This window comes from Peromyscus californicus, unplaced genomic scaffold (genome assembly GCF_007827085.1).
Source record: "Peromyscus californicus insignis strain IS unplaced genomic scaffold, ASM782708v3 Scaffold_4__1_contigs__length_199733344, whole genome shotgun sequence".
Classification (NCBI taxonomy): Eukaryota; Metazoa; Chordata; class Mammalia; order Rodentia; family Cricetidae; genus Peromyscus; species Peromyscus californicus.
In genome coordinates this window covers 76,362,418-76,382,892 of record NW_026294562.1, presented here as the reverse complement: position 1 = coordinate 76,382,892, position 20,475 = coordinate 76,362,418, and the positions used below count along the sequence as shown (strand labels likewise).

At 52.6% G+C, this 20,475-nt stretch overlaps 2 protein-coding genes across 7 annotated transcripts; both read right to left on the bottom strand.

Annotated features, from left to right (window-relative positions):
- Positions 1 to 828: 828 nt before the first annotated feature.
- Positions 829 to 5,824, bottom strand: Maz (MYC associated zinc finger protein). 5 transcript variants are annotated; one of them, XM_052714663.1, is made up of 7 exons: positions 5,717 to 5,824; positions 4,989 to 5,075; positions 4,062 to 4,915; positions 3,621 to 3,684; positions 3,185 to 3,356; positions 2,180 to 2,404; positions 1,750 to 1,862 (listed from the first exon to the last, which is right to left on the bottom strand). In XM_052714663.1, the coding sequence occupies exons 1-6, from the start codon at positions 5,750 to 5,752 to the stop codon at positions 2,202 to 2,204; spliced, it is 1,416 nt and encodes a 471-aa protein (XP_052570623.1). In that variant the 5' UTR covers positions 5,753 to 5,824; the 3' UTR covers positions 1,750 to 1,862; positions 2,180 to 2,201. The 5 variants fall into 5 exon arrangements, with proteins under 5 accessions (XP_052570624.1, XP_052570622.1, XP_052570623.1 ...); XM_052714664.1 differs by lacking the exon at positions 2,180 to 2,404 and having other exon boundaries at positions 829 to 1,862; positions 5,717 to 5,820; XM_052714661.1 differs by lacking the exon at positions 5,717 to 5,824 and having other exon boundaries at positions 4,989 to 5,283.
- A 665-nt stretch (positions 5,825 to 6,489) lies between these two features.
- Kif22 (kinesin family member 22) lies at positions 6,490 to 20,155 on the bottom strand. 2 transcript variants are annotated; one of them, XM_052714660.1, is made up of 14 exons: positions 18,827 to 20,155; positions 14,357 to 14,549; positions 12,245 to 12,372; positions 12,003 to 12,157; positions 11,613 to 11,822; positions 11,307 to 11,537; positions 11,018 to 11,171; positions 10,761 to 10,896; positions 9,270 to 9,438; positions 8,089 to 8,254; positions 7,673 to 7,728; positions 6,875 to 7,087; positions 6,740 to 6,799; positions 6,490 to 6,618 (listed from the first exon to the last, which is right to left on the bottom strand). In XM_052714660.1, exons 1-14 carry the CDS (start codon positions 18,882 to 18,884, stop codon positions 6,571 to 6,573), a joined length of 1,977 nt encoding a protein of 658 aa, XP_052570620.1. In that variant the 5' UTR covers positions 18,885 to 20,155; the 3' UTR covers positions 6,490 to 6,570. The 2 variants fall into 2 exon arrangements, with proteins under 2 accessions (XP_052570620.1, XP_052570619.1); XM_052714659.1 differs by having other exon boundaries at positions 12,003 to 12,372.
- Between the last annotated feature and the right edge of the window lie 320 nt (positions 20,156 to 20,475).

Sequence of the window (20,475 nt, the reverse complement as noted above, 5' to 3'; positions counted from 1 at the left end):
CGTGTTACCTGGGTAACCGGCCCGGGGACCACTCGTGCCCCCTCCCTGCCCTTTCTCACGCGCACCTCCTGGTGGGGCACCCCCTTCCTAAGTCCTCGGCCCCTCCCGTCCAACGGTCACCGGGGGATCCTGGCAGAGACCTGGGTTTGTGAGACCGACCAGTGAGGACTGGGAGGAGGCATCCTGAGCAGCATAGATGGGTTAAGGAGACAGGTCTTAAGTTTGGGGCGGCTGCAAGGGTACCGCGTAGGGTTTCAAGTGAAAGGAGCCTGCAGAGCTGAAGCCTCCCTACTCCAGGAAAGCAACAGCAATGCGTGATGGAAGCTTGAGGGTCTCTGGAAAGGTCTGGGTGAAGCCCAGAAAAAGAAAATTCCAGCAAGCTAGGCAGATAGATGCTCAGGGCCACCCTGGAACGGCTAGGGCAAACAGTCTATGACCACCATGGTAGAACCGAATACAGTTTACCCAACCCTTCTGCATCTGCACCAACCATGGCCTCTGAAATGTGCAGGCATTTGGCGGGGCTCTGTGCAGCCTGCTGCTGGGTTGTGGAAGGAAGGATACCATGAATGGCCAGCTTGGGCATCCCAAACCTCCAGTGGGCATTCCCTAGAGATCTGGAATTTGCTCTCTACAGCCTCTGGATTCTTGAGGCCACCCTAAATGGGTGCTGTAGCTAGAGACTATACCTCAGGAGGGAAGTCAGCAATTGGCAGGGCCAGAAAAGTTGGGACTAAGCTGAAGGCCAACAAAGAACCCTTCCTCTCCCTAAAATGGATGAGGTGCACACACATGGGGCTTGGTGAAGAGAACTTAGCAACCCAGAGACAAATTTTTATTTAAAATTTATTGTAATGGGGTCTGCGCAAAAGGAGGGAGGGGAAGGGGGGAACATGCAAGGGACACGGGAACACGATGACATGGCCAGGGCCACAGCTTCTGTTGTGGGAAAGAGGAGAAAAGACCAGGGCTGGGGCTGGGGTGGAAGAGGGAAGGGGGAGACACCGTGGCTGCATTCCCCCACCCCCAGGAAGCACCTCTTTTCCCTGGCTCTCCTCCTTCACCCTGGCCCCTAAGATTCCATCTCTCTTGTTCTGCCTCTGGCCCTAGTGGCTCCTTCTGACGCTCCCTTTGGCTTTTCCCTGGACACACACTCCAGTAGGATGTGTAGGGTTTAATCACCCTACCTTACTGAAAGCATCCCTCTGCCTTCCCCGCTTCTGCCCCTCAAAATACCACCTATCCCTCCTCTGGGACAGAATCTTAATCCCCCTCCTCTCTCTCCTCCCTCCCCCTGGGAAAAAAAACAACAACAAAAAGAAAGCACCAACTCCCCAGGAAGGGGCAGCAGACAGGAGGAGGGACTGGAGGAGGAGAGCACAGGACCTTCTAGGGAAAGGCTCACAGATCCCGGGAGGAAAGGCAAGGGGGTAAAGGTTGAGGGCAGTGGCTGCTGCTGTCCTCTGCCACCCCTGCTCACTGTCCAGGGGACTTCAACACAACTCAAGGGACAGGTGTTTGTAGGGTCAGCTCTGATAGGGAGAAGAAAGGAGCAGGAGAAACATTGTTAAAACCTAGTGAATTCCTTCTTCCTCCTGTCTGGAGGCTCCTTGGTTGATGGAGAGCAGTGAGGAGCTGGTGGGAAGAGGAGACTGTACCAAGAAGAGCTTTCCTCCACTCTTCTCCTCTCCTCCATCAACTTGGAGCTCACCAGGGCTGGGAGGGAAGTGGCTGAGAGCTCACTGGTACCCCCTCTGCCCCAGAGAGGGAGCCCACAGCTGTGGGAGGGGCTGCCACTGCCGCCGCCGCTGCCGCCGCCGCTGCTGCTGCCGCCGCTGCCATCGGACAAACCTCACCAGTACCTACAGTGAGAAACACCAAGGATCACAGCACAACCTGAATGGCAAGAAACATGCCCGGTACCCCAGACTTTCCAACTATTTCCCTACATCCCCTGGGACACAGCCGTTACTCACTTCCTATCTGGCCCCCGGAGGCTTTGGCCTGCCTGCTTACCCAGATAGAGCAATTCTTTACTGCCCTCTGTGGACCCCAAGTCTCCCTAATCTGAGTGACAGACTGACATCCCTGGCCTTCCTGAGATCCCCTATTGGGCCCTTTGAACTCCCTTGTCCCACACATCCCATCCTGCCCCCCCCAGCCATGTCCCACGCCTTGCCTGGTGGGTGCAGGGGTCCCCCTCAGCAGGTAGGCTGTGGCTGGGGGGCATCTCCCGGGATAGGAGGGGCGGCCCCCCCAAGATGGGTCTGCATGTGGCCGGCCAGCTGGGCAGGGGTCTTGCAGTGCACGCTGCACAGTTTGCACAGGATGCGGTCAGCCCGCGGGGCCTGGAGCCCATGGTCCTTCACCGCGTGGATGCGCAGGTATGCTGCTGTGGTGAAGCCTATGGGGGGGGGGGGGGGGATTGGGATGGGGGTGGGGGTCAGCCTGGTGGAGACCCCAGAGACAGGGCTGTTCTCCTAGGCTGGGGACACCCTCCTCACGTGGCACTGTCCTCCTCCCACATCCTTGGTAGGCTGGGGCCAACTACTCCACGGGACATAGTCCTTCCCTCCCTGAGCTTGGGGCCTGGGTCGAGTGGTGCCTGTTTCTTAATCCTTAATATCTAGAGATCTTCCCCCATAACTGGGAGATCTCTCCCACGTGACAGGACACTGTTGCCTAGCTTTTTGAAGGGTTGACTCTCAGTAGAGACGGCTGTGTCCCCCCTCTCCAGTGCCCCCAATCTCAGCTCGTTTAGTGAATAACCACATGAAGACAGCTTTCTCTGTTACTGGGCAGGGTGTGTGATTGTCACACCCGTGCTGATGGACTCCACTTGCCCCAGGAGCTGGAGACAAGAACTTGTGGCTGCAAAGTTGAAACCCTGGGGACTGGCTTTCTTGAGTACTCCTTTCACAAAGCAACCATGTCCCACTTCACTGTCCCCAGGCACACCCAGGAGGTTGAATCTCTGCTACTGTCTCCTCTGAGCCATGGCACAGAATTTAGATGTTCAGTTACTTCCAATGCTGTTGTGCTTGCTTCTTAAAGGGCTCTCTACATGCCACGAGCTCTTGGCTACAGCGCCCTTAACCCACATTCGTGAAAACCCCACCAGCTCTGTGCCCAGCACCCCCCCCCCCCCGTTGTCCCTGCCCTCCTGACATCCCTTAGCATGTACCTTTGTTGCAGAGCTCACAGACATGGTGAGGGCCCTGGCTGTGCACCTTCATGTGGTCCGAAATATAAGCCGAGCTCAGCATCTTGCCACACACATGACATGGCACCTTCTCCTCGTGTCGTACTGTGTGCGCGCGGAGTCGGTCCTTCGTGGCGAAAGCTGCCTCACATTTCTGGGGGGAGGGCGTGGGGGGGTCACAGGAGAGTTAAAGCTTCGGGGAGGAGAGAGAAGGGAGCAAGGTAAAGGGATCAGAGCCTTGGGGGTCTTTGATCTGTAGGAAATGGGCGTGAGATGACCAGGCCTTGAAGGAGAAATGCGAAAATGGAGTGAAAAGGCAAAAAGAGAGAGAAAAAGGGGGTCTGAGAGGCTGACCTCAGACAGCTACAATGAGGATCAAAATCATGGACACCAGGAGAGGCGGCAGCGGGCTTCCTACCTCACATTTGAAGGGCCGCTCTGTCGAGTGCACCTGTCTGACGTGACTGTTGAGGTGATCCGGCCTAGGGACATGTTGAGGTGGGGGGCGGGTTAGGACTAAGGCTCCAAGGTGAGGTGTGCCTCCAATCTTCCTAGGTTCCTCCAAAGGCCCTTCCCAAAAGCCCCAGCGTTTCCCCCCACAGCTTCGGTCCTTAGGCAGGCAGGAAATCCCTCAAACTGGGATTCTCTCTCTGCCCAGAGGCAGCTCGCCCTCAGCCCAAAGACCCACCTCCTCTAAAGTACCACCCCCTGCTCCCAGGAACCACGAGGCTCACTCCCCTCCTCCCTGGGAGTGGTCCCCGTCCCCAGCCTCGGGAGCCGCCTCCCCACCAGCCAGCCAGGCCCCCTCGCCGCCCTCCCCCCACCATCGGCCCCGTGGGCAGCCGAGGCCCCTGCACACCGGGAGAAGCTCTTGCCACAGTGGGAGCAGTTGTAGGGCTTGTGCACAGCGCCGTCATGTGAGCGCACGTGGTAACTCATGCGGTCCTTGCGCTTGAAGCGCTGCTGGCACACAGGGCACTGGTAGGGCTTCTCGTCCGAGTGCGACAGCTTATGTCGGTTCAGGTGGTAGACGTCGCGGAAGGCCTTGCCGCACATCTCGCAGGCGTGATTCTTCCGGATGCGCTTTCCAGAGGCGGTCGTGGTCACAACGCCACCGGCCGCCACCGCGGCTGTGCCTCCGCCAGCCCCGGCTTCTCCCCCTCCCCCGCTGGCCCCGCTCAGCTGGGGCACACTCAAGAGGCTCAGGGGCACCATGGTGGGCATCTTCATAGCACCCGAAGGGACCCGGCCCGCCTTGGCTCCCGTGTGGATGGCTTCGTGCCTCCGCAGGTTGTAGCCGTTCTTGAACTCCTTGGCGCACAGGGCGCAAATGTAGGGCCCCTTGCTCTTTGTCTTCTTCTCCAAGACAGATGCAACGGGGGCCACGGCGACTGTGGAGGTCGGGGCGACGACAGCGGTGGCGGCCGCGGCGGCGGCGGCGGCGGCGGCGATGGTGGCGGCCGCGGCGGGGGGCGCGGCTTCGGCGGCTGGTGCGGATACGGCAGGGGGTGGCGGAGGAGGCGCCGGAGGCTGCTTCAGGGCCGCTGTGTCCACGGTGGAGGCGGCGGCAGGGGCTGGGGGTGCCGTAACCACGGCGGCGGCGGCGGCGGCGGCGGCGGCCGACTCCTGCGCAGCGGCGAGGACCGGGAGCAAGTCCACTTGGAGGGGCTCGGCCGCCGGGGCCTGGGGCGTGGGTGGGGGCGCCGGCGCGGCCTGCAGAGACAAGGCGCCGTGTGGGCCGCGGTCGCTGGTCGGCGCCTGCCCGCCCGGCCCGGCCCCTACTCACCTGGAATGGACTCTGGGCGCAGCCCTGGGAGGCAAAGAAGCGGGACTGGAGCTCAGCCCCGACCTGCAGGGGGTTCTGGGCGTGACCCTGAGGTGGCGGGAAGGAGTTCATGAGGCCGCCCACCCCCCGGGAGTCCAGGCCCAGCACGGGGAAGGGGGGGGCCAGCAGCGTGCAAGGGAACACGGGGAACATGGCCTCGGCCACGGTGGGGCCCCCGGAGCTCAGCGGGAGCCGGGGGCACGGGCCGCGCGGGGCCCGGGCTCGGGGCGCCGCCCCCGGCCGGCCGGGTTGGGCCGAGCCGAACGCATGGCCCGAGGGCCGCCCCGCCGCCCGCGCACCCCGGCCGGCGGGAGGGAGGGAAGGAGGGCGTCTTGCGGGGCGCGGAGCGCGGAGCGCGGCGGCGGCGACGCCCCCTGGGTGGGGGCGAGAGGCCCCGCGGGGCCGAGGGCCGGGGCCGGGGGCGGGGGCCCGGGCGGCGGCGGCGACGGCGGCGGTGGCGGCGGTTGGAGCCCGGCGGGGCGGGGTGGGGGGAGCGAGGGAGCAGCTTCGGCCCCCGCCGCGCGCGCGCGCCCAGCCGGCGCCTCGGGGAGGGCGGGGGAGGGCGCGAGGGAGGGAGGGGGACAGCTGCGCGCGCACCGGGCGCGCGGAGGGGGGGGTGGGACGGGAGGGAGGGCGGGCGGGAGGGGGTGTGGGAGGGGGGGCAGGGGCGGGGGGGCGGGGGTTGTTACCTGGAAGATGAAGCTGCCCCAGTTGCTGGGATCCATGGCGGAGGGAGGAGGGAGGCGGCTCGCGCTCACCCTGGGGCGGGAGGAGGCGGCGGTGGGGGAGGGGGGACCCGGGGAGGCGGCGCGCGGGGAGGGAGGGGGGAAGAGGGTGGGGGAGCGGAGCACACTGCGCGCCGGAGGGCGGGCGGGGGGCGCGAGGACACACAAGAGGCTGGAGCGGGCGCGAGCGCGAGTGCGCGCGGGGCCAGCGGGAGGGGGGAGGCGCGGGAGGGACTCTGGAGGGAGGAGGGACCGGGGAGCCACCCAGCAGCCCGAGTCGCCCCGAGCGCGAGACCCTCGAGACGGCTGCTGATTGGTTGGCGACGGTGCAGGTGGTGGGCGCGCGGGAGACTAGGCGGCTTCTCTTCCCCCACTTCAACGATTCCACCCCCCACTTCCCTCTGCCAGCAGCCGTTATTGCACGCGCACGCGCACACAACACCGATGGCGTCCTGAGCAGAATGGGGAGCGCGCCCAGGGAGTTAGTGGGGCGGGGTTTGACTAGAAGCGCGTGCCCGCCTAACGGTCGTTGTGCTTGCTTAGGCTTCGGCTTCAGCGTTTTGATTCATCTAGGCCACCGTCCCCTTCCCATTCCAGTGGTTTATTTACAATCTTGGACTAGTTCGGGGTTTCCCAAAGATGGCGCCCAGATAAGTGTCCCGCTGAGCTTGATCCTGGTCCCAAGGGCAATTGTGACTCCCACCCCAGCCCCGCCATCCCTAAAAACCAGGCTCAAGCATGGAATAAAAACTGTATTTACACGAAGACGTCATTATACAAGGGTTTTAAAAGGAAAAGGTAGTGTTAAGAGCTGGTAGTCAGGAGGGGCCACAGTGCTGGCCGGCAGCCAAGCCCAAGAGGTTCGCCTGTAAGAAAGAGTAAAGTGCGTCAGTATAGCAGCTGGGGGTAGGGTTGGGGGCGGTGGGGTGTGGGGGCGGGGCGCAACATGCAGGCTGGTAGAGAAAGGGCAGAGATGTTCTTCCTTACCTTCAGGAAAGACTCCACCTGCTTCCCAGAAATGCCTTCCACCTGTTCCAGATCCTCCACCTAGTGGGTCAGCAGCAGTGAGGAGGTGGACAAAGAACGGGGGCACCCCTCTCCACCTGCCCCCTAGGTTGTTACCTTGCTGAAGGGGCCATGGAGCTCCCTCCAGCCCAGGATGAGTTGGGCCTTCTTCTGGCCAATGAGCTGCAGGCTGCGCAGATCTCGGGCTGAGCCTTCATTCAGCAGATCCAATAATTTTTTGCGTCCATGTGCCAGTAACTCTGGGCTAATCTGTAGCTCCCAGCAGTCCTCAGCCTTTTCCACAGGCTTGGACACATGTGATGGCTCCAGCTATGAGGTAACAGAAATGACAGCCAAGGCCTGTGGATCACTGTGCCAAGACCAGGCGCCTAACCACCTCTCCAGCCTCCTCCTCCTGGTACTAATTTGTTGGACTTGTTTAATTACTAGCATTTTTCTCAGTCACTGTGAAGATTCGATGAATAAATGAACGTACACATCAAGTCTGACTGGGAGGAGTTTACAGTTCAATGGTAGAGCACTTAAGTGCCTACAATGCTTGAAAACTGGGGTTCAATCTCCAATACAGGAGAAAGAAAAGAGAAAACAGTAAGCATCCTCTCATCCTGACAGTTAGGGGCAGTTCTAGTGTTCATTTTGTGTGAAGACCATTCTGTGTGAGAGATTCTTAGATGCCTATCGGTTTCCCTAAGTGGGCTCTACAGTTTATAGCGAGCAGGAGCTAGGCTACATACTAGATCTAGTGAGTAGCCAGCCCAAGTGCAAGGGCATCAAAAAGAAAGGAAACTGACCAACGGTGGATACCCACTCTGTGAGATACACCCATATTTCATCCAGTGTCTGTCCTATGCAAAAGGTTCCCAGCTGGAAAACCGGGGGTGGGGTCGGGCTCACCTTTCTTTTGTGGCCTTTCTTCAGAATATGAATCTTTGACTCTGCCTGCTTCTGAACTGAAAGCAGGAATTAGGAACTGGTCAGGGCACAGGTCATCTCTTTCCCTTCCGACTTCCCTGGTAGCCATTTGCTACCCCCATTTCTTCAACCTCGAGCTTTTGATGCTTCCAATTTTTTTTTTCTTTTGAGACAGGGTCTCACTCTATGACCAAGGCTAACCTGGAATTTAGAGCGATCCTTCTGCCTCACCCTCCTGAATGCTGGATTACAGGTGTGTGCCACCATATTCAGCCAATAAATACCCTGCTGTCTTAACTGCCATGACAAGCAGCCAGGACTTCTTCAGATGCAGGGGAGGGGATGAGTGACACATTTCTGAGACCCTGCGTCTCCCGAGACCCTGGGACTAAACTTACTTAGCTGCAGAGGCATCACCACAGCCCTTTTCAGGGGCCTTGCCGTTGTGCCTGGACAAGAAGGGAGGGGCTGGGGAGATGCCAGGGTGTTCTCTTTCTCCTTTGGATCCAGCACCTCCTGGGCCAGTACCTTGGCCTCCAATTCTTTTTGCTTCATCTTAAGCCTCTGTTGGAAAGGATCATGGGAAGATGGGACTGAGCTCCAGCCCCAAAGCAGTGGATTAGGAAGGTGAGCAGGCAGAGAGCTCTGCGGTCCAAGAGGATCGAGGTAGGACCAGCAGGAGAATCAACGAGACAGGGTTCAAAATAACTAAGGGCATTCGTATGGTCAGAGGGCCACCTGAGACAGAACAAGTCTTCGAGCAGGGAGGGGTTTGTTTTGTTTTGTTTTAAGACAATGTCTCACCATGTAGCTACGGCAGGCCTGGAACTTGGTATGTAGATCAGACCAACCCCAAACTCACGAAGAGAGCTGCCTGCTCTCTTGGTGTGTGGGTGTTCTGCCTGCATGTCTGTCTGTGCACTGTGTGTGCCTGGTGCCCTTGTGGTTAGAAGACAGGGTTGGATCCCTTGGAACTGGAGTTACAGGTAGTCATGCGCGGCCATGTGGGTGCTGGGAACTGAGCCAGTGTTCTTAGCTGCTAAGTCAGTCTCTAGCCCCGGGTGATATTTTTATTATTTATGAGTATGTACTTGTGTCTGTGTATGACAAAAGACATCAGAGAGGTGTAGGCTCCCTGAAGCTGAAAGTTCCAGGCAGTTGTGAGCTGTCTGAGGTGTTAGGAGTCAAACTCTGGTCCTCTTTAAGAACAATATATGCTCTTAACCACTGAGTCATTTCTCTAGCCCCAGGGAATGTATTTTTAATTTGGATCCCCCCACCCCTCTTATCTGATCTCAACTGTTTCTTAACCCAGGTTTGAACCCTAGCACCCACATGGCAGCTCATAACTGTCTTTTAACTCCAGACCCAGGGTATCCTGCACCCTCTTCTGGCCTACCATGGGCACTACACACATGTAGTTCACAGCCATACATGGTAGCATAAAACCCATATATATAAATAAATCTTATGAAAACTGGACTCTAGATCAGCATCTAAGTATCCTTCCCTGTCTGAAGATACTAGGAATACTTCTCAAAGCTGGTTGGAATATTAGGTCACCTTCCCCAACAATTACCTCAATCTCCAAGTCCTTTTCCTCCACTGTCTTAATGAGTACCATTCGCTCTCGCTTTGGGGTATTCAGTAGAGGTGTCCCTTGGCTCCCCTGGGAGCCCAGCAAACGATCCAAGCTCAGGAGGTTCTCCAACATGGCTGGGTCCATATTGCTTAGTTTCTGTAAGAGGCTGAGTAGAAAAAAGGTTACTCCCACCTACCTCCTCTCTCATCACCTCCAGTAGAGCAGGACTACCTTTGTCATGCCTTAACTTGGTGTTGTCTGTTTGGGAACTCTAGTTAACTAGCCTCTGAGTATAGTGTCTTTATCGGGTGAAGTAAACTCCCAGGGATGCCAGATTAGCAGATGAAAAGCAGTTAATAAGCACTGGATGCCACACATTAGGGACCTACCATACTGCCCTGTCTAAGAGGCACTTGTGTGTGATAAAGAAAAAGAGACAGAGAGCAGGGGAGATAACTCAGCAATTAAAATACTTGCCATGTAAGCAAAGGGTCTAGAGGTTGGAGAGCCCACAGTAAATGCCAAGTGAGTGTGACAGCCTGCCTATAATTCCAGCCTCAGAAGGCAGACACAGGACGCCCCCAAGCAAGCTGGCCACAACAGGGAGTTCTCAAGCCTTCCCACATACACATGCACACCACAAACACGTACACATGAAAAACAAGAGTAAGAGCTGAGGGTGTGGCCATTTGGAAGCAAGTTGGGGAAGCTCCATAGAAGAGGTCCTCATTAGGAGGTATAGACAGCTACTAGAGACAGGATGAGAAGCCCTTATCCAGTGGGCTGTCTACAGAAGAGTCTTGTCCCAGCAGTCCTGGCTATCCGAGCACAGTAACTTCTACCCATCCTTGTTCTGCCTGAGATCGTCACCCTCAAAGTGAAGATGCCATCTTTCCAATAATGCCCAGTTAGATGATCTGTGCTACACTGAACTAGCTCCTTCAAGACATAGATTATGTCCTGTTCTTTATGTACAAGCCTTAGAAGAGCAGCATCAGAAAATGTAGGGCAAACAGTAGAAATAATTTGTCTTCCTGAGTTTCACAGAACAAGCATTCTTTTTGTTTTTAAGATACAGAGTTCCTCTGCATAGTCCTGGCTGTCCTGGAACTCAGTCTATAGCCCAGGCTGGCCTAGAACTCAGAGATCCGTCTGCCTCTACCTCCCAAGTGCTGGGATTAAAGATTTGGGATTAACCGTCTGGTGCCATTCTTTTCTGTATTATCTACCTGGCTTTATAAACTTAGGTTCCCCTTCTCCTACAAGTGAATCCTCAAGGTCAGGGTCTGAGTTTGATATGCCCCATTTCTGAGCTTGCCCTTATCCAGAGTAACAGTTTGGCCCTTTGGTGAGTTTAGAACAGGTCTTAAAAGTGAATGAATTCATTGGGAAAAAGGTACATAGCTGCTTTGCTCAAGGATTTGACAGGTTAAACCTCTTGTTAGCTTACAGCTATTACAGATTCTGCAGGGAAGGCCTGACTCTCACCTTAGTTTCTGGGAGGCAGAAGCTGGAGCTGCTATAGACTCAGGGCTCCCAGTTGATTCTTCTTCAGGGCCTTTGGCTTTCTTTGCCTCTGACGGGCCTAACAGTTCTTTCTGAGACAGCTTAACAGGTGCCAAGGCTGAGAAGATTGGAGGGATATAAAGGAGAATCAAAGTGGTCAGCCTCAGTGCTGGTGCTCAGTGGTTTGGGCAAATTCCCCATTGTCCTGGCCATTCCATTCTGTCTTCCCCAGTCCTCACCATGAGGCTGCAGACTCTCATTGGTGAAAGGCCGGTTAATCACCTCCTTGGACCTAGCAGTGAAGTTCAACGCTGAGACTGTATCCTGGTAAAAACGTCTTTCAGGAGCAATGTTGGCAATAATGATGCTGTGAGCTGAGCCACCCAGAGAGTCCTGAGGGGTAAGGATTGGAGTATGGTTCAGACTCCTAGCCTTCCTATTCCTTGACAACAGTTCCCACTACCCTAACCAGCAGGCCTAAGAGCCGCCTTCTCTAGTCCCTTTTGACCCAATGTGGGTCGACATGACCTGCAATAAGCGAGTGAGCTTGCTGTCCCGGTACGGTATACGAGGGAGGCCCTGGTTTAGTGCGTCCACCACTTTGCCCAGTACAAAGAGGGAGGTGTTGATGGCTCCACTCTCTTTGAGCCGAATGCCCTGGTTGCCTGTGCGACGGTTGTCCTCAGAACCAGCCAAATCAATAAGGTAGAGCTTTCCTTCCCGATGGCGAAATGGAGCCAACCGTTCGCGCTGTCCCACCTAGGGGAAGAGCAAGGGGCCCAGACTTAGCTTAGGCTTCAGGGGCTTCCCAGGTCCTTCTGTCAGCGGCCTTACCTTGACCAGGAGTACTGCATGGCTACGCGAAGAGCGTTGGTTAAGCCGGGTGGCTCCTACCACACGGTTTTTACTGGCTGGGAGAAAGTGCTGCTCAAAGTCAGAGAAGGTAGTGATGTGCCTCTCCGTGAGGCCGGGAATCAGGATGTTCCCTCGACAGTCTTCTCGGATCGCTAGGTCTCCTGATGCAGGATCCAAGAGGTCTAACACCTATTTGAGCAGTGACAGTAAGGCCACTTCTCCATGAAGAGGGTGCTTGCTTCATGGAGATTAGGAGTCTTCTCTCTGCTGGATCTGATACCCAACCCCATCTTTCCAGGTCTCATTACACCTCCTTATACTAGAGCAGAGCTTCATGTTCTACAAGGCACTCTAATTTTGACACCTCACCTTTTCCTGGTAGATCTCTAAATAGGACATAGTGACAGAAAGGTCCCATGGCCGGCCTTCTGCACTTTCTTCCCTTGTAATCTGCAGGAGGTCCATGAGAGCTCTGGGAATCACTCCAGGTTGTTTTGGGCTGCCCAGCATTGTGTGTGTCTTCCCTAGAAAAAAAAGAGCAGAGAAAGCTGTGAAGTTTCCTCTCAGTTCCCAGCTCTTTCTCATGTATAGTTCTCTTCTGGCTTGCTCACCTGCCCCAGTAGGCCCATAGGCAAGCACGCTGGCATTCTGCCCTTCCAGCAAGTGCCTTAGGATGGGCTGTACGGAGCCCACATAGATGTCCTGCTGAGTGCTCTTCTCCCCATAGAAGGCATCGAACCTGTAGGCAGAAGAAGGGAGGGCATTAGTAGGGTGTTAGATTGGTACCCCAAACCTAGATGAGGCTGGCTTTTAAGGCTCTGTCCCGTTTCTTGAACAAAGACCTTGAAAGTGTCCCTGGAAAATCTACTTTATTCCAGTCACTGTACTGACATTAGGAAACAAAATTAATCTCACATAGCAATCTGGTAGGCCAGATACCCATATTTTGTAATGACTCAGGAGACAAAGATAAGAGCACACGAGAAAGAATAAATGATTCTATTCTGCTGGGAGAAGTGTTGCCAAGCAGAAGGACACAGCAACAAGACCTGGTGTTTTGTGTAGTAATTTTCATTTTGGAGGGAAGCCTAAACTCAGGAAGTGAGTAAGGCAAAGGCTTCAGGAAGTTCCCAAGACTGACAGGTAAACGAGGCACCTCCCTCCCTAACCCTATAAAGCAGTAAGGGCTGCTTGGAAAAGGCTCACCACCTGCTGGCTGTGCAGCGTTCTCCAGGTTCCTAGCTATTGTGAGCTGTCAGCTATCCTGGGGTGGGCTTTGGTGATGCAATGGTCTGTGAGTCACTTCTGCTGCTGTAGAAACTTACTTGCTATAACTTACATATTCCTGTGAGTAAACCCAATAAAACTGATTGGACCACCAAGTTGGATATTGGTGGTATCCTTACTTTGGTCTGTGGCTGGTTCCCACTCTGGGGTGAGTAGACATTTGTTTACATATCCGCAGTAACAGTGTCACACATGTGGTGTGAAAGGGCTCCCCGACATTTTTCTTGAGGTAACACTTGAACAGGGTAGGTAAAAGGCAGGCTGGTCTAGATTCAAACACAGCTTACTCAGTGCACGGTGACTTAGAATTCAATGCATGCGGACAAGAGAAGACTGGAAAGGAACGGGAGCCAAACTATTAAGGACCTAGAACTAGAGCAACCTAACTTCCTATAAAAAATAAATCAGACAACAAATATTTTAGGTTTTGTGACCATGTGGTTCCTTTCACAACCACTTAATTGTAAGGCTAGTCAAACAGCTACATTATGTAAATAAACGATACAACTTTATTCACAGAAAAGCCTCTTGAGCTGGGCATGGCAGCACACACCTGTGGTCCCAGCACTTAGGAGAGCAAGAGAATCAAGAGTACACGGCCAGCCTGTGTTTATACGAGCTCGTTTTAAAAACAGACAGACAGACAGACAAAAATAAAACAACTAAATGGAAGACACCTCGTTGGACTTGACCTGCAGGCTGTGGTTTGCCACCCTCAAGGTCAGACTAACAGGCCAAGTTTAAACTTTAAAACGGCTGTGGAGTAATCCCTTTGTACACTATGATTGGTTTAATAAATAAGCCGACTAGCCAATAGTTGAACAGAATAAGGTTAGGTGGGAGAGCCGAACTGAGAATGCTGGGAAGGAGAAGGGTAGAGAGAGAGAGTCACCAGCCAGAAGAAGTCAGACACACAAAATGGGGTAGAGGTAAAAGCCACGAACCTCAGGGTAGCACATAGATTAATAAAAATGGGTTAAGTTGTAAGAGCTGGTCAGTAACAAGCCTGAGCTATTGGCCGAGCATTTGTAATTCATAGTAAGCCTCTGAGTGATTATTTGAGAGTAGCTGCGGGACAGAAACTTCTGTCCACCAAAACCCCACAGAAATTTTAAGTAGTTGTCCTCTTGTGTGCCATTCCTAAATCTGCATAGTCTTCTTTGGATTGCCCACCACATCTGTTTCCCACCCTTTCCATGTATTGTCTACAACCTAGCTGGGACTACACTACTCCTTCCTCCCTTTGTCCCAATGTCCCCAAGACTGACATTCAGTTCAACCTCTAGCCTTTCTCTACAGTATTCACTATATACCACGAACATCTAAACAATCAAATGAAGGTTTGGGGAACAAAGCTTTGCCTAGCAAGGCATAGAATAGATCTCAGAAAGTGATAAAGTGAGCAGGCCTAGATAGAGAAGTGGCTTGAAGCTTACTGATACTTGAGTGTCTCCTGGTATTTCCTCCAGTTGGCCACCTCAAGAGAGTAGCTGTCTATGCCACGTACACAGGGGGCTTCGTTCGCTCTTGTTGCTTCATCCATAAATGGCCGCAGTCGTACAGCCACCCTTACTCGAGCTGGAGGTGGGCGCCGACTAGCCCCTACCTTGCTTAGACAGCGACCAGCTCCTGGAAGAGACCAGCTTTAGGTGTTAACATCCATGTATCTTGGTTTTCTTGTCAATCAGCCTCTGCTCAAATTCCAGCTCCCCTACTTACAACTAAATTAGGGATTTTTTTTTTTTTTTTAAATTACTATGCCCCAGCTTTCTCACCTGTAAAATGGGAATAAGAAAAATACCAACTCACTAGTCAGTGGTGGCACACACCTTTAATCTCAGCACTTGGGAGGCAGAGGCAGGCGGATCTCTGTGAGTTCGAGGCCAACTTGGTCTACCAATCTAGTTCCAGGACAGCCAAGGCTAAACAGAGAAAAACAAAACAAACACACACACACAAAAACCTAAGACTATCAGAAAACACAGATACTTACATGATTCATAACAGTAGCAAAATTACAGTTACAAAGTAGCACCGAAAATAATGTTCTGGTTGGGGGTCCCTACAACATGAGGAACTGATTTAAAGGGTCCCAGCATTAGGAAGGTTGGGAACTACTAGTTCAGGCAATTTGCCCTCCTTTAACAGCCTGTTGGTGACACAGCTTTAAAGGAGGTCTGATTCTGAAGTCCATGCATGAATTAACAGACCCTCTTCTGTGTATACTGCGACATTTGGAATCGAAGACAAATTCTGCTTGGTAGTTATCTAACCCTGATAGTCACTGAGCCACTCCAAACTTCACTTCTCTCTACAAAAATAATAACAGTATTTATTACAGAAGATCCGTTCAGACTAAATATGCATACAGTGTTCAGCATAGTGCCCTGCAAGCTTCAATGTTAGCTGTTGCTTTTATGATTATTATTCTTTCTTTTTTTTTTTTTGGTTTTTCGAGACAGGGTTTCTCTGTGTAGCTTTGCGCCTTTCCTGGAACTCACTTGGTAGTCCAGGCTGGCCTCGAACTCACAGAGATCCGCCTGGCTCTGCCTCCCGAGTGCTGGGATTAAAGGCGTGCGCCACCACCGCCCGGCCTATTATTCTCTTTCTTAACACACTTTAATCTCAACAACTAGTCGGCAGAATCCTCAGGGACCTTTATACTGCTAGATCCAGCAGGCACGCTCAGTCTCGGTCTGAATCCTGTGTGAATTCGACCCTCTCAGGAGACATGCTTTTCCCTTGGTTCCTATGCCATCCCTTTCCCTGATTGTTTTACTAGTTTTCCGACCTTCCTTAGTTCAGCAGTGTTAAATGTTCTATGTCCTACACTCTGTCAACTTCTGTACCACTAGCATTGTGAGTTGTCCAATTCTTTGTTGTGGGGCCGTCACATTACAGACTGTTTAACACATACCCACTAGATTCCAGAAGCATTCTCCTTCATCTCCAGGTCGTAACAAGCAAAACAGGTCTCTCCAGACACTTGCACATGTTCATTGGGTACAAATGTCATCCCTGGACCAGATAGTGTCGATTCACTGTACAGGCACAGGCACCTACTCTGTTGGCACCAATGATCTTTTTCTCCTCTTTTTAAATGATCATCATCTTCAAGCCTCTTCAAGCCGATGACGCCTCTGACCTTCACATCAGGTAGCATCTTCCATCATAGACCCTCCTTCCAAGCTACCGTCTACCTTCTCTTGGATGGTTCATAGGTACCTCAAAGTCCACCTGCACTAAACTGACCCTTACCCCACTCTCTGCAACAGTTTTCTCACTTTGCTTTCTAACATCCACAAATAGCTCAGACCCCCAAATAGGAATTTTTAAGTGTCTTCTTTCTTCCACATAATCATCAATACCTATCAGTTCCTAATTTAAAATTTACTTAATATTATGTATGTCTGCATATCACTATGCTGGCTAGTTTTATGTCAGCTTGACATAAGCCAGAGTTATCTGAAAGGAGGGAACCTCAACTGAGAAAAGTGCCACCATAAGATCCAGTTGTAGAGCATTTTCTTAGTCAGTGATTGATGGGGGAGGGCCCAGCTCATTGTTGGTGGTGCCATCTCTGGACTGGTGACTGGGGTCTATAAGAAAGCAGGCTGAGCAAACCATGAGCAGCCAGTAAACAGCACTCCTCCATGGCCTCTGCATCAGCTCCTGCTTCCAGGTCGCAGCCGTGCTTGAGTTCCTTGCCCTGAATTCTTTCAGTGATGGATTGATTACAATGTGGAAATGGAAGCCAAATAAACCCTTTCTCCCTCAACTTGCTTTTGGTCATGGTGTTTCATCACAGCAATGCTAACTCTAACTAAGACAACCCATATGTGCTTGGTGCCTGTGTAAGTCAGAAGAGTATATCAGATCTTCTGAAACTGGAGTTACAGATGATTGTGAGCTACCACGTGGATGCTGGGAACCCAATCAGGATCCTCTGAAGAGCATCCGGTTTCCTTAGCCATTGAGCCATCTCTCTAGCTTCAGTTCTTTTAAAAAACTTATTTTTGTTTTTTTTGACAAAGGCTGCTTTGAGCTCCAATCCTCCTGCCTTGGCCTCCTGATGTTAGGATTACACCAGTGGCGGGCTTTTACTCTTCTTTGTGTGTGCAGACCCACACGTATCTGTGTGAATGCATGTGGGCATGGAGGCCAAAGATCAAACTCTGGTGTTCCCCAAGATGGGATGAAATTCGGGTCCTATGACAAGTACTTTACCAGACTACGCTATCTTCCCAGCCCACTCCTCTCTTTTGTGAAGAGAAAAATGAATCAAGAACATTTTGACCTTCTTTGTCTTAACACTTGTTCTTTTTGTCCTTTTCAAGGTTGAGTAAAATCCCGCCCAAACTTTGAAACCTACTTTAATCACCATTTTCATATTTCCTTATCTGTTTATGTGTATGAGTGCTTTGCTTGCTTGTGTGTATGTGCACCGCGTGCATGCCTGATGCCCTCGAATCCCCTGGAACTGGAGTTACAGAGTTGTGAGCCACCATGTGGGTGCTGGGAACTGAAACCAGCTCCTCTGGAAGAGCAACAAGTCCAGCCCTAACTATCATTTTCTTCTCTTTTCCTTTCTTTTTGTTGTTGTTTTTGGTTTTTCAAGACAAGGTTTCCTCTGTGTAGCCCTGCCTGTCCTGGAACTCACTTTGTAGACCAGGCTGTCCTCAAACTCAGAGATCTGACTGCCTCTGCCTCCTGAGTGCTGGGATTAAAGATGTGGGCCACCACTGCCCCATGTAACTATCGTTTTCTGAATAAGCCTTCTCAAAATACCCAAGGGTTTGTTTCAGATTCTATCCTACAAGTTTATGCCTACCTAGCACTGCCTTCATCATATTACATTATTTTATGAGACTGATTGAAAACAATTGTAACCTCCTCTAGGAAAGGGGCAATATTCAAACACTTCAGTGTTTACTGTATACCAGACACAATGGGTCTCAGCCTGTGTTTGGCATAATCGTCTAGGGAAGTGGCATTACAATCTAATTACCTGAGTGTGAATTTAAACGCCCTAATATTTGCTAGTTGTGTTACCTTGAACTGAACAAGCTACTTAGCTCATTTATGCCTGTTTCCTCTTGTCCAAGTACAGGGGCTGGTGAACCTTAGAGGTTAAGAGTGCCTACTATTCTTCCTGAGGACCTGAGTGTGGTTCTCAGCACCCACACCAGGCTCACAACCATTAGTAGTAACTCCAGCTCTAGAGGATCCAACTTCCTCTTCTGGTCTCTGCGGGCATCCACACATAGGTGGCGCACACAGATAAAAATAAACTTTTTTTCTTAAAAACAGAACATTAGCAGTAATCATCTCAGCTCTCAGTACAAACATTAAATGATTGATTATAAAATGCTTGCAGCTGTGCCTGGGGCGAGGCGTTCTCCCCAAAGGCCGAACGAACAGTAGTTACAAGCCACAATTCAGTGAGGCATATGCAAATCCTTTTAGAAAAGACTCTGAAACTCCTGACAGCCTTTCCAACACGAAAACAGCATCCCAATAGCCATTCCACGGCTAGAGGGAAAGAAAACTGTCTTTGATTTCTCTTTGCCAGAATTCGCACCGCCGCCGAGTCCAGCTCCCTGAGATCTCTGGGCACCCAGGAGCCACGTCTCCTCACTACTCAGTGCTCACGGACCGGGTGGCTGCTCGGCTTCACCGACGAAACAAACCGAAGCGCACATAGAAGTGCGCAGGCTCTAGCCGGGCACCAGACCCCGAGCAGTGGGTCTCAAGCCGGTTTATGCCGCCGAAGGCCGCGAGTAGAGAGCGCAGGGGCTTGCGGCGCCCACTCCCCGCCCTTCCGCCCCGCGCCACCTGGATCCTCCGGAACAACCGCTACCCAGTAAGTTCCACACAGCGATGCCTCGCCCTCCCGACCCCCGTACCTGAAGTGGCCGCCGCCATCTCCCGTCGCCTCGGCCTAGCCTTAGCCTCAATGTTCATCCTCCCTTCTCCGGGACCCGCTTCTCTCTTTTGAATTGCCCGGGTCCCGCCCCTCTCTCAGATCCGACCAATCACCGCTTCTTACCGCCGGACGCCTCGGTTCCAACTGGCTATAATCCCGCCTTCTTGGGCTCACTTCCGGTCCCGAAAGCGCCGCTTCTCAGGGATAGGCCCTGCCGTCTGTCACTAAGTGGTGAGTTCCGGAGGGTGCTGCACCTTCAGGATTTTGACTTTCCAAGGCAAAGTGCTGGCTTTTCCTCCTCAGCTGTGAGTTCGAAGGCCTTTGGTTGATTCTATCTTAACGTTCCCAGCGCTGAATACACTTTTTGCCATTTGGAGCGGACATGATCTCTGTGGCCCGGGCTGTCCTGGAGTGACAGCGCAAAGGTTCCTCTGTGCTAACCTGAAATTGACACGCACACCCCTTTTCTACTGTGGGAAGGTACCCAACCCTGTTCTAGAAATAAGGGCTTGAAATGCCTCAGCTAACTGCATGTTTTCGGCTTCAGTTAAACTGCTTGTCTCACTTCTCCCTGCAGCTACCACCCGGGATGTAGTTTTCTGTGTTCAAAAGCCTTTAAAGACTCCCTGAAAATGCATTTGAGGCTGCTCTGTGAGCAGTTTCTCTCCAGGTATTCGCCGGCAGCTTCATACATATTCTCAATTCGGACTTGGGTCATGCTGGGTGGTCTTTAGGTCTCTATCCCGCAATACTGGAACTCACTTGGTAGACCAGGCTGGCCTCGAAATTACAGAAATCCAGCAGAAAGCAGAGATCTACCTGCCTCTCTGCTCGATTAAATGGCACCAGCATGCCCTTCTGTTTCTGTTTTTGTTTTTCAAGAAAAGGTTTCTCAGCTGGATCTCTTGAGTTCAAGGCTAGCCTGAGCCTGGTCTACAAAGTGAGTTCCAAGACAGCCAGGCTTACACAGAGAAACCCTGTCTCCTCACACACCCCTCCACCCACCCCAACCCCCCAAAAAAGGAGGGGGAGGAGGAGGAGAAGGAGAAAAGAAGAGGGAGGAGGAGGAAGAAGAAAGAGAACGAAAGAAAGAAAGAGAAAAGAGTCTCTCTGTGTAGCCCTGGCTGTCCTGAAACTTACTCTGTAAACAAGGTTGGCCTCCGCAGCCGGGCGGTGGTGGCGCACGCCTTTAATCCCAGCACTCGGGAGGCAGAGCCAGGCGGATCTCTGTGAGTTCGAGGCCAGCCTGGTCTCCAAAGCGAGTTCCAGGAAAGGCGCAAAGCTACACAGAGAAACCCTGTCTCGAAAAACCAAAAAAAAAAAAAAAAAAGAGTTCTGCCTGTCTCTGCCTCCCCAGTGCTGGAACTAATGGCGTGTACCACTGCTGCCTAGCCAGGGGTTAGAAGCTCAGCAGTAGTATCTCACTAATCCTATCACAAAGGCAGGCGGATCTCTGTGAGTTTGAGACCAACCTGGTCTATAGAGCGTGTTCCAGGACAGCCAAGGATACACAGAGAAACCTTGTCTCAAAAAACAAACAAACAAACAAAAACAAAAAACTAAAGTTTAGAGATTATGTTCCATCTGTCAAAGGGTATTACAATTTAAAGTTTTGGTTATTTTTTATTT

Bases quoted from the DNA above. Each gene is read 5' to 3' on its own strand.
- Maz (XM_052714661.1), bottom strand. From the start codon at position 5,180: ATGTTCCCCGTGTTCCCTTGCACGCTGCTGGCCCCCCCCTTCCCCGTG. The intron at 4,916-4,988 runs GTGAGTAGGGGC...TTGTCTCTGCAG, and splicing joins GCGCCCAGAGTCCATTCCAG to GCCGCGCCGGCGCCCCCACC. The intron at 3,685-4,061 runs GTGTGCAGGGGC...ACATGTCCCTAG, and splicing joins TGTGGCAAGAGCTTCTCCCG to GCCGGATCACCTCAACAGTC.
- Kif22 (XM_052714659.1), bottom strand. From the start codon at position 18,884: ATGAACATTGAGGCTAAGGCTAGGCCGAGGCGACGGGAGATGGCGGCG. The intron at 7,088-7,672 runs GTGAGCCCGACC...GTTACCTCATAG, and splicing joins AGAAAGGCCACAAAAGAAAG to CTGGAGCCATCACATGTGTC. The intron at 6,800-6,874 runs GTAACAACCTAG...CTGACCCACTAG, and splicing joins TCCATGGCCCCTTCAGCAAG to GTGGAGGATCTGGAACAGGT.